The 16,288-nt window shown below is 44.1% G+C and overlaps 1 protein-coding gene across 1 annotated transcript in view; it reads left to right on the top strand.

Moving 5' to 3' along the window:
* LOC306937310 (protein sidekick-2-like) overlaps positions 1-16,288 on the top strand; it is a gene marked incomplete at its 3' end in the record, with an annotated part of 81,935 nt that overhangs the window by 14,984 nt on the left and 50,663 nt on the right. Inside the window, exons 5-6 of the mRNA XM_079520981.1 lie at positions 12,861-12,972; positions 13,518-13,708. Coding sequence (XP_079377107.1) covers positions 12,861-12,972; positions 13,518-13,708 — 303 coding nt within the window. The remainder of the gene's footprint in view (positions 1-12,860; positions 12,973-13,517; positions 13,709-16,288) is intronic.

The raw sequence follows: 16,288 nt of genomic DNA, 5'->3' as shown, positions 1-16,288 counted from the left end.
ATACACAGAGACATTTCTTAATACACATTGTGTCACACATTACTCATAATACAAATTATCCCCATAATATGATGGTGTTCCCCACACAAACCCAGTTAGTATGCTCCCTACCCTGGAGCCAATTAGCAATCAATTAATCAGACACCACACAATATACATAAGTCACAATATCAAATATCACTGAAACAAACAATAATTCAAACTTCAACCATTCAGTCTCAGTGACAGGCTGAACTGCCACATTACCTCCCCCATCTCCAGGCGCAGCCGTAGTGGTAACCACCTCCTTGCGGGGTGGTTAGGAGAAAACCAGACAGTTTGTTTTCAAAGGGCAGTCTGAGGCCTTGGTCAGGCTGCTGTGGTGCTGCTGGTTGCTGCCGCCAAGGTGCTGGGGAGGGTGGTTGCTGCCGCCGAGGTGCTGGGGAGGGTGGTTGCTGCTGCCGAGGTGCTGGGGAGGGTGGTTGCTGCTGCCGAGGTGCTGGGGAGGGTGGTTGCTGCCGCCAAGGTGCTGGGGAGGGTGGTTGCTGCCGCCGAGGTGCTGGGGAGGGTGGTTGCTGCCGCCGAGGTGCTGGGGAGGGTGGTTGCTGCCGCCGAGGTGCTGGGGAGGGTGGTTGCTGCCGCCGAGGTGCTGGGGAGGGTGGTTGCTGCTGCCGTGGTGCTGGGGAGGGTGGTTGCTGCTGCCAAGGTGCTGGGGAGGGTGGTTGCTGCTGCCAAGGTGCTGGGGAAGGTGGTTGCTGCTGCCGAGGTGCTGGGGAGGGTGGTTGCTGCTGCCGAGGTGCTGGGGAAGGTGGTTGCTGCTGCCGAGGTGCTGGGGAGGGTGGTTGCTGCTGCCAAGGTGCTGGGGAGGGTGGTTGCTGCTGCCGAGGTGCTGGGGAAGGTGGTTGCTGCTGCCGTGGTGCTGGGGAGGGTGGTTGCTGCTGCCGAGGTGCTGGGGAGGGTGGTTGCTGCTGCCGAGGTGCTGGGGAGGGTGGTTGCTGCTGCCGAGGTGCTGGGGAAGGTGGTTGCTGCTGCCGAGGTGCTGGGGAGGGTGGTTGCTGCTGCCAAGGTGCTGGGGAAGGTGGTTGCTGCTGCCGAGGTGCTGGGGAGGGTGGTTGCTGCCGCCGTGGTGTGGGGGCTCGATAAATCCTCCCATTCTAAGCCTCGCTTGGCTTTAGTGGAACGGAATAAACCAGGCTGTACGGACCAGGATTTAACAAGCCTGGTTTTGGCTTAAAACCTGGATTAGTTAATCCATGTTTCGTGAAACAGGCCCCAGGTGTCTCCATGCATTTCTATGAGCCATACACATATCATATATTGTTGCCATCGGGCAGACACTTTGTACCTCTATGTTTCATAATCTATATGATATGGGTATGTATGGATGCTTCCTTTTGGGTGCGTTGTTCAACCACTGACATGGTGTGCACAGTGGAGCGGACATCTACACCAGGAGGTACACCCTGGCCTCCCTCCATCATTGTGTCTGAGTGTGGTGCATGTTGGCTTAATTTGTACCGTGCATGTATTAGGGCATTCACTAAAAAAATCGATTTATCGATTTATCGATTTCATTAACACAAGTCGATTCACATTAGGAGAAGTCGAAAGTTTTAAAAAAAAAAAAGTTTTCCCCATATCATATTTTTTGCTATGTGTGCGTGTGTACAGAATTCAAACTGTAGCATTGATTATTGTCACGGACAGAAGTCATTATTTCCCTTTGCATATGCACCGGACTCGACCGGAGCGCACTCGCCTATTAGTTTGCATTGCATTCAGAACACGCCCTTAATTAAAAACCAACTGCATCTGTGGCTCTCAGCGCGCGGTGTCCCACTATTGACTGGCTGAATTTGAAGTTTGAACTGCGCTGTGTCAGAGAAGTAACAGATAGAAGCGCGGAAACTTTATCCCCAAACGATATCCCCCTCACCTCCGTGCTGGAAATAAAACGTCTGGCGTTTTATGTTTTGATAATCAGCGTTTTGCCATATAGATGATACATACACTGTGCCATATTGGAGAGGCCACTGTGTGTGTGCGGCTGTGCGCAGTGCTTTGTTTGACATGCTCCGTATTTGAGCGCGCGCACCTCCACCCGCCCCTGTTAATACAAAACGATAAATCGACTCAACTTCGACTTTACTGTCTGACATGTCGACTTGGAAAAATCTCAAGTCGTTAATGCCCTAGCATGTATGACAAGGCACGGGGCAACAGGGGGAAGGCTATGATAAAGGATGTTTTGATGATTGTTAATGCCTTGTTGTGTCTAATATGTATGTGGTAGAGTGAGAACACAAATCAGCCTGCAGTTTCAATGACAGCGGCCTCCATAGCAGTCCAAACTCCAAATTGACATAAGCATAATAAAGTAGTTAGATCATATGCAGCCAAAGCACATCAAGCAGTTGATCTGTTGGTTAATGAAAGTAATGCAAAATAAAGGGACCAGCAGCATGATGGAATATAGGAATAGTCCTCTGTGTGTGTTTTAGGCTCCATGCTGTAGCGTACGGCACAGGTTATGAAATAAAGATATATTTCCGATGGCAGTTTTTGGCAGGATACTAAGGACAAAAAGATCATAAAGAATGTGTAAGGGATGGCAACAGTCAAAAATGTCATTTTCAACAAAGTGTATTGTCCAGCAGACCATATCACATGGAGAAAAGCTATGTTCATATAATTATTCAAAGTAACAGTGCACAGGAGACAGACAGACAAGATTCCCCCCCCCCCTGCCTACTGCCTGCTGGAGATAACAAACACAAGGGCTAAGAGCTATGACCTGACAAGTTGTCCAGGCTTTCCACACATCTCTCCACCACTCTCACCATCTGGAAACTCAATAAAAGTGGTGAACTGACGTTACGAATTCAGTCACTTCCTGAAAAGTGAATCCTTGGATCATTTTCCAAAATGATCCATAACTCATTTACAACACCTCTACCCCATGTGCCTGCCAGCAACACTGACAGTGGCCAACTGACACTGACAACACTGACAGTGGCCAACTGACACTGACAACACTGACAGTGGCCAACTGCAATGAACCTGATCATTACAGTGGCCAACTGCAATGAACCGGATCATTCTTTTTTCAATTCAATTCAATTTTAGTGTCAAATCACAACAAGTTGTCTCAAGACACTTTACAACCAACAAAGATCCACCCAGAGCAAGCAATATTGCGACAATGGTAACGAAAAACTCCCCTTTAGGAAGAAACGTCAGGCAGAACCCGACTCTAGGGTGGGCGGCCATCTGCCTCGACCGTGTCGGGGGGGGGGGGGGGGGGGGGGGGGGTAGAGGGGGAATAGGAAGAAAGAATAGAAGAGAGATAGACAGGGTGGGCTCCATGGAGGGGCCTGGTCCACATCTGGTCCAGGTCGTGCAACACTGACAGTGGCCAACTGCAATGAACCGGATCATTACAACACTGACAGTGGCCAACTGCAATGAACCGGATCATTACAACACTGACAGTGGCCAACTGCAATGAACCGGATCATTACAACACTGACAGTGGCCGTGTGTAAAAAATGTAAGAAGATGAAGAAATCTTTTAAATTCCGGTAAAACGGTAAAAAAGGATGTTAAGAAAACCTTGCACTGTAGCCTCAAACTTTAACGATTTGAGACTATCTCTGCTAGTAGGCTACTTTAACGATTTGAGACTATCTCTGCTAGTAGGCTACTTTAAGTGAGACTATCTCTGCTAGTAGGCTACTTTAAGTGAGACTATCTCTGCTAGTAGGCTACTTTAAGAGTCTATCTCTGCTAGTAGGCTACTTTAAGAGAATATCTCTGCTAGTAGGCTACTTTAAGAGACTATCTCTGCTACTAGGCTACTTTAAGAGACTATCTCTGCTAGTAGGCTACTTTAAGAGACTATCTCTGCTACTAGGCTACTTTAAGAGACTATCTCTGCTAGTAGGCTACTTTAAGAGACTATCTCTGCTACTAGGCTACTTTAAGAGACTATCTCTGCTAGTAGGCTACTTTAAGAGACTATCTCTGCTACTAGGCTACTTTAAGAGACTATCTCTGCTAGTAGGCTACTTTAAGAGACTATCTCTGCTACTAGGCTACTTTAAGAGACTATCTCTGCTAGTAGGCTACTTTAAGAGACTATCTCTGCTAGTAGGCTACTTTAAGAGACTATCTCTGCTAGTAGGCTACTTTAAGAGACTATCTCTGCTAGTAGGCTACTTTAAGAGACTATCTCTGCTAGTAGGCTACTTTAAGTGCTGTAATGGAAACATATAATGGGCCCTCATGGGTCCATTCAGCTCCATTTCAGTTAAATTAACAATTAGGATTGTATTGTGTACCATCTTCCCTCTATCAAAGAATGGGAATGCACATAGAACACCACGTTGTGAACATTAACAGGCCTTTATATCTGTCGTTAAACATTTCTCTGTACATTTGTGCAGTTCATATTTCAAGTTGTGCCGTTGACTGTAGCTGATATCTGACTGAAGCATGCAGATAATATGCCCATATTAGCACAAATTAGCTTTGGCATGGGGGGTCAGATCAACATGGAATGAATTCTGTACTGGCCATATAAGGAGCATGTCTTGAGTGTACAGGGTTTGATGAGGGCCCAGGTAGGGCCGGGCCCGACAGCAGGTCGCATTTACCATGACATCAGGGATCTCCATCCCTGATGTCACGTGATGTCACGAGACCATATGGGGCATTCATATGGGGATAATGAGTGACTGACGGGAAAGGTACGATTTCATAGTAAATGTGACCTGCAGTCGCAATAAACTAGAGAGTGGACAGCCCCGCCCCCAGCTATTCATTTCAATGGTCTGTCGGAAGTACCTTTGTTGGCTCGTTATAATTGGCTGGCTCGCGTTGGGAGTACCATTTTGCGTGCTACGTCACGCACTTTTGCGTCATCACGTCACTGAACGTCCGGTCCACCTCCATGAACGTCCTGCAGTTCCTGCTCTGGCCTATTGGCAGCTTCAACGTTGGCCAGCCGCTCTGAGGGCCTGGCTGTAACACGCTGTAATTAGGCAAGGGTTTATGTTGTCGGGTGTGTGACGTCAGACCAGAGCTCGATCAGCGACTGGGAGAGGGAGTGAGGTAGTCAGGGGGAGGGATAAGTAGAAGGAGAGAGGGAAAGAAGGAGAGAGAGCCTATTTCACCCTATTGAACCCGGCCATTGCTGGGTACCGGAACTGGAGCTCGCTGATCGATGCATGTTCCCCAGGAGCACCAAGCGAGCTGATAAATGCTTGTATTAGATATAACTGTATTATTTTGGTTCTCTGCAGCGTAGATAACACACACACACACACACACACACACACACACACACACACACACACACACACACACACACACACACACACACAAAACAAACATGATGGATGATATCTCTTATCTGATCAACTAATATCAATGTTTGGACTCGGGCACATTGTGTACATAATGTTGTGTTAGTTGAGTTTTTACTGATCTGCTTCTGATGAATAGATTGATGATAGCCTGGAAAAAAATTAATGAAAAATGATGCGGAACACACAAATAGCATAAAATCAATTAAGCTGTCCGGAAAACAAAATGAAACGTCTTCGTCGGGCTAGACCGTTGCATCGTAATCATTTGCCAACTCAATGCAATTTAGAGATACACTGGTTCAGGGATTTAACACAGAGAGCGTAAAAACAATACAATCCTGGCCTAGTTGTTCAGAACGTTGAATGGGGGATCTTCTCAAAGTAGGATAAAAAACAACAACAGTATGCAAACACACTAAGCGGACTATTTGGCCCAATTCTAATTGGAACCTGCAGTAAATAGATGACCCATAGACCCATACTGTACTCTCTGATGTTGAACACATCAGCCAGTCACAGAGATATCTCTCCTGTCCAGGTGATTCATTTCAGCTTATAAAGTTGTAGGCATGACAGATTTACTCGCCATCACTCCCCTTTTGATAAAGAACTTAATAACTGATAATAACTCAAATGAATAACTCAAGATGAGTACCAATTAGAGCGATACAGATAGCTGTGTTGTGTATCCAGACAATCAGAGTACACCTGTTGAAATGTTAACACGGAGCCCGCCAGAACCGTAGTAACCGTAGGATTAAATTAATCGTCTAGCCTGCCAGAACCGTAGGCTACGTTTTCCAAATGTATATGCTTTAATCCATGTTTTGATCCGATCGTATCGTTAGCTGCCGCTCGTTAGCATAACAGTCAAAGTGGGACAGTGGCCGCGGCCAGTACTGTACCCGAATGCGTTCAAAGAACGATCGTTCACGAACGCGTTCATATTTTGGGTGAACGTGAACTGAACGTACTGTATTTCTGCTTGATGAACGTCATTGTGAACACGTTCATTTCTTACGTGTGTGAACGTCACTATCTCACGTTCAACTTCGTTCAAGAGTGAGTGTTTCCATACAGCCTTCCAGGCGAACCCCCCGCTAAAACACACCCTAAACAGGCCTTAATATCTAGCAGGAAAACCCACCAATAAGTCCTTATCCGACACAAATTAACTAATCTTTCTCAGCCGTACTACAATTTCACTGGAGCTCGCAGCGCGCATCTCTGCATGATGATCCTGTCATGTATGCAGGCAGACAGGCAGCAGACACAGAACATCCCGACTCCCGACCCAAACACTGATGAAACTTGTTGTTTGATTAAACATAATATGCCACGAAAAATAGCTTCCAATAGCTTGTTATTTGTATGTGTCCATATCGCCTTGAACGGCCAACAAAATACATCTCCCTCCGGCTCCCACAGACTAGTGAAGCGCAGTAATGCATGATTTATTTATTATAAGTGTTCCGTTCTGAAAATAGCCGATCTACAAGCTCACAACGCATCGCATCCGTGATGTGTTGTGAGCTTGTAGATCAGCTATTTTCAACACGCGGAGATATGCAGGATGCGCAAGAAAATTCTGAAACTTTTGCCTTCACAATAAAAGCATGGAGCTTTAACAAGTGTGCCCATAAAAGACAAGGAAAAGGATTAAGAATTCGCTGGCATTTCACATTGCAAAAGAGCTATTATTTCCAAAATGTAAAAAAAAATTAAGGAATTAATTTGGATTATGGTAATGGGGGATATTGTAAAAGTTGTCACTTATAAAATAAAAGAATGAAAAAGAACTATAACAGTTCATTTTTTGGAACCATGAACTTTAATTCAAAATTTCGAATGATGAACTATGAACTGAACGAGTTCATTTTTAAATTTTTGAACTGTGAACTGAACTAGTTAATTAAAAAAAATAACTTTCCCAACACTGGCCGTGGCCATTTTGAAGATGCACACGCATCCACTACTTGCACTCTATGTGCTGCTTTCAATGGCCTGTATCTCCAAATCGGCGCAATTAATGTTTTTTTTCTGGTGAAAACAAGGTTTTTCAACGTCGTTTTTCAGCAGTCGCTGTGATACTCGCGGTCAGGTTTTTCCACCACCGACCAAGAGAACAACCGGTGAAGACACCACACACAGCATTTTGTCATTGTAACATCCAGTTACGGATATTTGGCTCTTCAATATAAGGGATAAAACCTTGGCAATGCGCGATAGATAGATTAATTAATCGGCCAGACGGTTCGGTGGCTAGAACAGCTGAGAAAACCTCTGCTAACAAATCTACTGCCTACTGCCTTGGAAACCAATCCTGATACTTACATCCCAATATGAAGTCGCTCTGAAGTCTTTGCACTGGTTCTGCAACCCAGTTTTAGGCCCTGTATTGAATTTATGTCACCAGACATAGGCAGAGATCTCTGATTGACTGGCTATGAAAGAATACAGATGCCCAAACTACAGAGGATGTAAGTGAACATTCTGCATTAAAAACTTCAAAATCTTCTGTTTTGGTGCAAATATGTATTTGCATATTATATTTGTATTTTGCTAAAGAAAGGTCATTATAATTCATTTAACACTGTGGCAGAATTGGAAAAACTATGCATTTGCACTAGTATGCAGCACAGTATTCTCTTCAAAGATAGGGGGTACCATAAGCGTATAAGTGATATTTTTTGGTTAAAACCAAACGTTTTTAATTAAAATGTAAATGCTCTATATTCTGATAGTGCTGTGGAGTGTTCGTTCAGTAACAGGGGTCTCCCTGTCTCTCCAGCTCTTTATTAAACATACAGTTTTCATGTACAGTACTTTCAGTGCTCAGTGATTTTCAGTGCTTTTACTTCTACTCCACTACATCTCAGAGGCAAATTATGTACTTTTACTCCACTACAATTCTTTGAAAACAGATTTTGATCATTATTACAAAACATACATCAACCACTTCAGGCTTCATCCCTATTCTGGCCATTTTAAAATAGACGATTACAAGCTCACAATGCAATGCGTCACAGTAAATTCAAATTCAACATTATGAATTCTGGAATTTTACTTGTAAAAGTCCAGAATTCAGTAAGTAGTAAAACATTTGAGTACTTTTTCCACCACTGACAACATGCGGCTTCATTGCTCTCTGACAATAAGCTCTGGCTGCGGCACTGCAGCACCTTTTCTATAAGAGCACCCAAACAGTGAAACAATGAAGGCACGCCAAAATCTTAATGGACTACATAGCACCTTTCTCCAAAGCACTTTACAATGCATTTCACTTCCACCCATTCACACACATACTCCCTGAGTGACGGCAGAGGAAACTATGCAAGGCACCAACCTGCTCATCTGGAGCAGTTCAGTGTCTTGCTCAAGGACAGTTCAACAAGACGAAAGTCGTTTGCGGATCCCGCTCCTCCTGTCAAATTGAGCCAGGGATCAAACTGGGAACCTGCATTCACACTGGCAGATACAAAGCTACACCGCATATTTGTCTTTGTAGCTGAAGTTGAAACCAGCTCAACTTTTTTGTAGCTTTTCTAGCAGCTACAAACATTGGATGTATTTTGTATCTTCATGTCGCTGGCTTCCATTAAAAATGAATGGTAAATTGGCGAAAGGGCCAGTTTGCATGTTCTCCACATGTCCCCTAGGGTAGGTACCCTCACAAAAAAACATGCAGTAATCCTGGTCTCTAAACTGTCACCTGTCAGGTGAAAAGAAGCAGCTTGGACTCCTCATGCATAGAAGGAAGCATGAGGTCAGTCCGCTGCCCTCCCAAGGTTGGCAGAGGAAGTGTAGCGCCCAGGATTACATTAGATAATTGACACTGGGTGAAATGGGTTGCAAAATCAAAAAAAAAAAGCCACTGCCGCGTCAACCGCGTTGATTAACGGCCGCGTTGGTAACGGATCATATCTTTATTTAACCGGTAATGGAGATTTCTTATTAATGGTTCTGTTCGGAAAAGTTAAAGATGTTTCTGTTTCTGTTTTTATTTCTGCTGCTGGTAAAATACAGTTTGCGTCTCGTTTGTTGTTTACCAATTACCGGTATGTCATAGAAACAGTTCAGCGCTCTGATTTTGTGCATGGTTCTCAAAGCAACATTAGTCTGGTTCCCTAATCCATATTCAAACTATTCAAGATGACCAGATCCAGATTAACGGTGCTCTAAATGGGATTACATATCACAGTGTACAGTAGACTAGCTTTGTAAAGAACAACAGGCAGTATAGCCAGCATGGGGTCAAGTGTTTTTATGTAAAGACACAGAGAAGACCACATTAAAACAATACAAAGAGATCCTTCCATTTATTTTAAACAGCCAGTCTCATCTAACCCATAACAAATCAAATACCCCAAAAAAATCAAAATACAAACAAATACTGTTATCACATTTATTCACAAATATCTTTTATATAATAAAAATGATAAATGTCCAAATTATTCAAAAAATATAGAATGTTCAGAGTTCTTCTTAATTTGTTGGGACACCAGTATTTTTAAATGAATCTGTGCTTTTAAGAAGTGGACCTCAAGTCTGTAGTTTGGTAAGAAAGATTTGTCACTGTGCCAGACCAATCTGTACTCCTGCTCTTTCGGTTTCTCATTTGGGAAGTGATTTATAGGCATCATCATCTTTGTTTGGCAAAGAAAGAACGCTTCGAGTCTCTTCTCAGCTCCTGTGGCTTCTTCCTCAATAACAGGGCTGTGATCCAGAATAAATGTTTCCTCTGCATTAGAAAGGAACTGGCTCACATATTCCTCTACAGTCGTGGGCTCACCCACCACCCCCCTACAACACCTTGAGCCCCTTGCAGAGCGTGCAAGTTTTCACTTCCAATAATGTCAAGAACCCCATATGTGTAATCACCTTTCCTGAAGGGCTTGTTGCCTATTGCTTCAGCATGGTTCTTTATTGACTTGCCCTTCAGATTCTTCCATCTACAGTATATTTCCCTTACTTCACGGTCCTCTTCTGGCCAGATAGCATGGCATTCACATTCCAGGTGATTTCAACCCAAACATATTTTGTTCTTGTTTTAGTTGCTTCACCCTTAGTAGAATTAAATTGGTCTACTATTGAAGCTATAGCACCAAAAACCCTTCAGCATTTGCATGGGTTTCTGCAGCAAGTGAAATTAGGCCCCTTTGAGTCCATGGTTCCACCACTTTGGTGTAGTGAACATAAAGTTTATAGGCCTTAGGCATGATTGATTTAATTGAACACAGGCCAAAGCACATCAGCTAATGGATGTTTAATGGCTGTGTGTTTGAAACGACCAATTACACAGTCTTCTTATTCAGTCTTTCTCAGAGGATTTACAGAGATTGAGGCACTGACATGTAGGTATTGTTCAATAGCACCGGCTTGGTAGGAGTAGGAGTTTGGATACATAGCAAAATATAAATACATGTATATAAACCAAATGAAACAAATGTTGCATTAGAGGTTTTAAGTATGTTCCTGAAATCCACAGGATCAGCGTTTCATTTGATCAACGGTATCCCAATCCTACTTAAACATTTTGAACAACACATACCCATGGTTTGATCCAGATCAAAAGCGAGACTGGATTACGTGATGTTATTTGGATAGCATGTTGTTTAGACAGATGGACACTAGGTTTGATGTTTACCTCGTATGCTAGTTCCTTTGAAGTACTAAATTGTTGTTTCCTTTGCACCCTACTTACGTTACCATTAACCCTGTTGTTTGTTGACAAGGTTTCATCTCATACATGTAAATTGCTCTGGATAAGAGCGTCTACTAAATGCATAAATAGTAAATGTATGCGCCAAGTCCACCAGGTGCATGCACAGGTGCATAGTACCATATAGGCTCATGCAGCTTGACAGCGCATCAGGGTTCAAATCCCAATCCCAATGACCTTTCGTCCTGTTTCCTGTCTATCTCCACTGTATAACTCCCCTCCCCCATGGTTTAATCTGACTTCAGAATCCTCTTTTTATTTGAATTTTTTACAAGATTTGATCCAATCAAAATTCAATCAGATTACTTCTGAACTGCTGGACCCTGTGCGTGTTCATTTAGTCCGGCTTACTGATGCATTTCTCACTTGAGATCCTGCATTGTAAGTGTCGTTTAGATCGAGTCTACCTGATCCATCTATTTTTTTTTTTAAGAAGGAAGAAACGTGTTATAAATCCAGCAGGTGACACATTGAAACTCCCTGAGGGACCTTGAGACTCTGCCTCAAAGACAAAAGGAGAAAAAAAGAAACCAAACAATGACACGTCAAGGAGGCGAATGGGAATGAATATGAATTCATATAACTCAAATTGTCTAATATCCTGAAACTGGTATGCGTGCATACGTGTGCTTGTGAGTAATTTACGCCTTAATGCAAGTCATTAAATATACGTTGTTCATAAAAAAAAAGACTTTAGGTTTAATTATTTTGCAGATGAAATCATGTACAGCATCGCGTCGGTATGACCCTGTTTATTCCGTCGGGAACGATGGAACACAACAATCAAAGAACTGCAGGCTGCAAGATGATGCCAATTAAAAGATATGCGTCTTGTCAGTTATGACTGTGAATCGCCTCACATCTAAAGCTCTGCACATCACGATACAATTGAATTACTATAGCTCACGTTCCCATTTGAACAGCTTGGGAGGGAATTGAGGGCGAGGAGGCTGTCCAAATGGAGCGTGCATGGCAAAAAAGAAAAGAAAAGAAAAAAATAAACCTCTTTAAAGCCAGTGTTGTGTAACTTGTGTATGCACATGCACTCTTTTCCTCACACTTGGAGTTCGTCCAGAACGCCACGACGCCAAAGAAAGGAGATAAACAAAAGTGCTCTAAAAGTATGTAATTTCAAATAAGTGGGGCCTTGATGAAAAAAATTAAACAGCGGTTTGCCTGAAAGCTTCGGCCACCCCCACACCGTATACATGGAAATTGAACACACGTTATATATGTTTGAGCACATATATACGCTCACACCTGTGCTTTAGGGTGCTGTGTGATTGTGGGGGGCTGGGTGGGGGTGAGACCAGATTCAGAGAGAGATCACTGATTGAGGGCAGTGAATCGATGGCTGGCTGCGGGGCTCCGCGGAGCCAGTGAGCGATGGTGCTGCATTTAATCGCCGTCTGTGTTTGTCTCAATTATACTACATAATGGTTCCTATCACCTGGGCTAACGCCGTGCTCAGGAAATGCTGTGTGCGGGTAAAAAAGAAAAAGGGGGGGGGGTATCTAAAGTAAAGGCGGGTATTAATAACACACAGGGAGGCTGGGCGACGGTATGCCGGCTAGGTAGCGGTGATGGATGGTCAGCCTCCCTGTAAGAACTCGCTCGTAAACACTTGGTTATATTGAGTAGATGCGGAGGCGAGATATGAGCTCAGTCTGTGGTTTATTCTTTTTCCTTTATTCATTTCTGTGTGTGTGTGTGTGTGTGTGTGTGTGTGTGTGTGTGTGTGTGTGTGTGTGTGTGTGTGTGTGTGTGTGTGTGTGTGTGTGTGTGCGCAGATGTGGGGGGACCCGCGGACCCCATCGCCCCCTCCATCATCGTTTCCCCCAAGAACACCAGTGTGACTGTAGGACGGACCGAGGCGATCATGGAATGCATTGCCAACGCCAGGTGTGTGGTTCTCTCTCTCTCACACCTACACACACACACACACACACACACACACACACACACACACACACACATGCGCGCGCGCACATACACACACACACACACACACACACACACACAGCGCACAGGCACAATACACGTGGACACACTCAAAACCACCTCACCGCTGACATGTCCTCATCACTGGCGTGAACCTTGATATCTTTTGTTTGAATGTGATAGGAAGATGCGTTGCGTTGTACACATACATCGCTCACCTTGTTCCGTGCCGGCATTTGAGCCATTTGTTGATTCAAGGTTCCTCTCCTGCTCTCTCACCTACTCTAGTCTTCACCCCTTGTCCTGAATGCTGGCTATTATCTTCCATTCAAAGACTTAATCAGAATGACAGAATCTATTCCATCATTCCCTCAGTGAGCCACAACCTTGAAACAGAATAGAAATCTGTATTAAAAGCCACGCGCACTTTCATTCTCTCCCTCTGTCGCTCTGCCTCTCTGTCTCTGTCTCTTGCTCGCTCTCCTCTTTCACCCTCCCTCCTTCAGGCCACTTGTCAAGATGAGTATTACATGGAGGAAAGATGGAGTGGTGGTCAACGCGGGTATCCGAGACTTTGGCCGCAGACTGGTCGTCAGCCTGCCGTCGGTGAAGGACAGCGGCTTCTATGAATGCGAGGCGTCGCTGCGCAGCAGCAGTGTCCCACCGGTCACCGCTGGGGCCTACTTGCACGTTCTTGGTAAATGACCTCCAGTCCACTTCTCAGCCTCACACTGCCTAACTCAGTGTCAGGAGAGTGCAGTGGGTTCCCTCTACAGATTTCCAGACAGTAGGTTTTTTTTAAACCCTAAAGCACTGGTTGTCCAACTTTATTTGTGCCAACGACACCCAAATTGATTTGGCTGCGGACCCCCCCATCCGAAAATGTTTTGTGTCAGGTACCCCAGAAGAGAAGATTTATGTTATACAAAATTATCCAAAACTTTCCAAACAAAAAAGTGAGTTTTTAGATCTGCAGAGTACCCCTGGGGGTCCCTTTGAGAACCACCACCCTCAGTGTGATATAACTAGTGGTTGGAGGTGGTCTCGCTATTCTTCCACTGAGAAATATCCATCCTGTCAGTCCTTTGAGACAGGTGGATTGGACAGGAGAGGGAGGCAAGCCACAAAACGTACAGTTGGAGGCCATCGATATTGTCCTTTTCTTTGCTGAGGTTTGCGTGATCTGCGCAAAACCCCTTTTGGTGTTTTAAACATTATGTTATAATTTAGCTATTGAAAAATAGCAGATCTACAAGCTCATAGCGCGCCACCGAGTGGCGCGCTACGAGCTTGTAGGTCTGCTATTTTTGAAAAATCGTGAAAATATTTATTTCAGAAAACTGGAAGATTTAGAAGGATTTTTTTTTAATTTTGAGGTCAGGCCTAAATGGGTCAAATAATAAGGGACAATATCGGTGGCACCCAACTGTACCAATTGTTGCTTCCTTCCTAGAAAGCTTAAGAAAGAGCTATTTTCTTACCTACAGAGCTATGAAATTCTTTCTTAGTTTATTCAAAACCCCCAAAAGTCCCATTGGAAATCTGTGGTGGGAGCTCATGGTGGGGGGTAACTTCTGGGTTGGCCAAAACCTTCATAGCAGTAGATCACAGAGCCATGCCGAGTATTTATAGTGCATTTTTACAACATGGCTCTGCAGGTGTCTAGCCGAGAATCAGTCTGTGTGTTCTATGTATTTGATGGATTACCATGTGTTGTTCTTGCTTACTGTGAGAAGCTCTGGATTAAGAGCGTCTGCTAAATGCCTAAATTGTAAATTGTGTCTACTGTATGTGAGTCATCTCTTGTGCACACTGCTGGTAGGCCACAGAAGTAACTACTGGATTAATTTCATAATGGAAGTCAATGGGGCACTGATCAGGCTGAAACCATGCCCAAATTTGGAGACATACATAATGTTATAGACCAGTGGTTTTAATTTCAACTGATTGTGAACGAGGGACCACCACCCTGACTTAGAATCAACCTGGGGACCAGGGTGGGGATTATGGGCTAAGATTTGTGCTTTTGTAACATTGCTATTAGGCATGTAACGATTCACCCAATCACGATACGATTCGTATCACGATATGAGGTTCACGATACGATTTTTCACGATATTTTAAACAAAAAATATTTTTCAGAAAAATTACATTTTTTTAAAATTTGTATATAATTTACCCTCCCCCTGAGCTTTTTCACATTTTCTATTTAACTACATTGTAAAAGAAGTAGCATTATTTTTGACAGTGCAGTTCAACATAATTACCTTCCTTGATGTATTAATGAGCACCAACGACCATCACCTGGGCACAGTCACAGACACACAGCTCCCCTATCTACAGAACTCTACTACTGAAAGTGACTGTATGGAGTCTGTCTCATTTCTGTACAATTACTTCATTTCTGTGCAACAACTGTAAACATGCTTTCTTGTTTAGAACCTAGCTCGAGTTAACATGTAAAAAAAGCTTTCTTTGATGGCATCTTAGGATAGATGTAGATCTATTTGACAGTGCAGAAACACAATTGCCTTCCTTGATGTATAAATGAGCATCAACGACCATCACCTGGGCAGTCACAGACTCCCCTCTACAGTGCTCTACTACTGAAAGTGACTCAGGTCACATTCCCACCTAATACTTCGGTAGACTCGATGTGAATGGGCGGAGAAATTGGGATTCTTGCATATTTAATTTGCTGCGGTTTGCCTTCACACTGTCATCCGCAGCAATTGGAAACGCAGCAGGGGGGACCTTTATCAATGTGTTCCATTCATAAACTAGCCTACACAGTGAAATCTATGGTGATAAAATTATACTCATAACGTGCATGTGTCGTGCCGTCTGGGACTGGACCCCCCCCCCCCCTCTCTCTCTCTCACTATACGCACGCACTGTTCTTTTGGGCATGGAGGCACATCGCTGAGCGCACTGATATAACAGACAGCAGCGCAAAATGTTTACAAGTTTATCGAGATGAAAGTCCCTACTCCCCAGTCCCCACACAGTGACAGCACTCCATGTTTACGGCACGCACAGATCAGGGCTTCAGTCTCCTCATTCGACCACGTGCACGTCTATCCACGGTAACGGGACATCTTTGCGCTGCGTAAAATATGCCTTCTCCGTCTCCAACTGTGTTCAGCTCCTCACCCGCCACATTGTTTGCTTCATTTCCTTTATTTACTGCGGATTGCATTCACACCTGCACCGAATCGTAATCAAGTGCGATTGGAAGCGAAGCGAAACCCCCGTTTTTGCTCGGAGTAGAATGTGG

Source organism: Electrona antarctica (assembly GCF_951216825.1).
Source record: "Electrona antarctica genome assembly, chromosome: 14".
Classification (NCBI taxonomy): Eukaryota; Metazoa; Chordata; class Actinopteri; order Myctophiformes; family Myctophidae; genus Electrona; species Electrona antarctica.
Note: the sequence above shows the minus strand (reverse complement) of the source record. Positions and strands in the feature narration are given on the sequence as shown.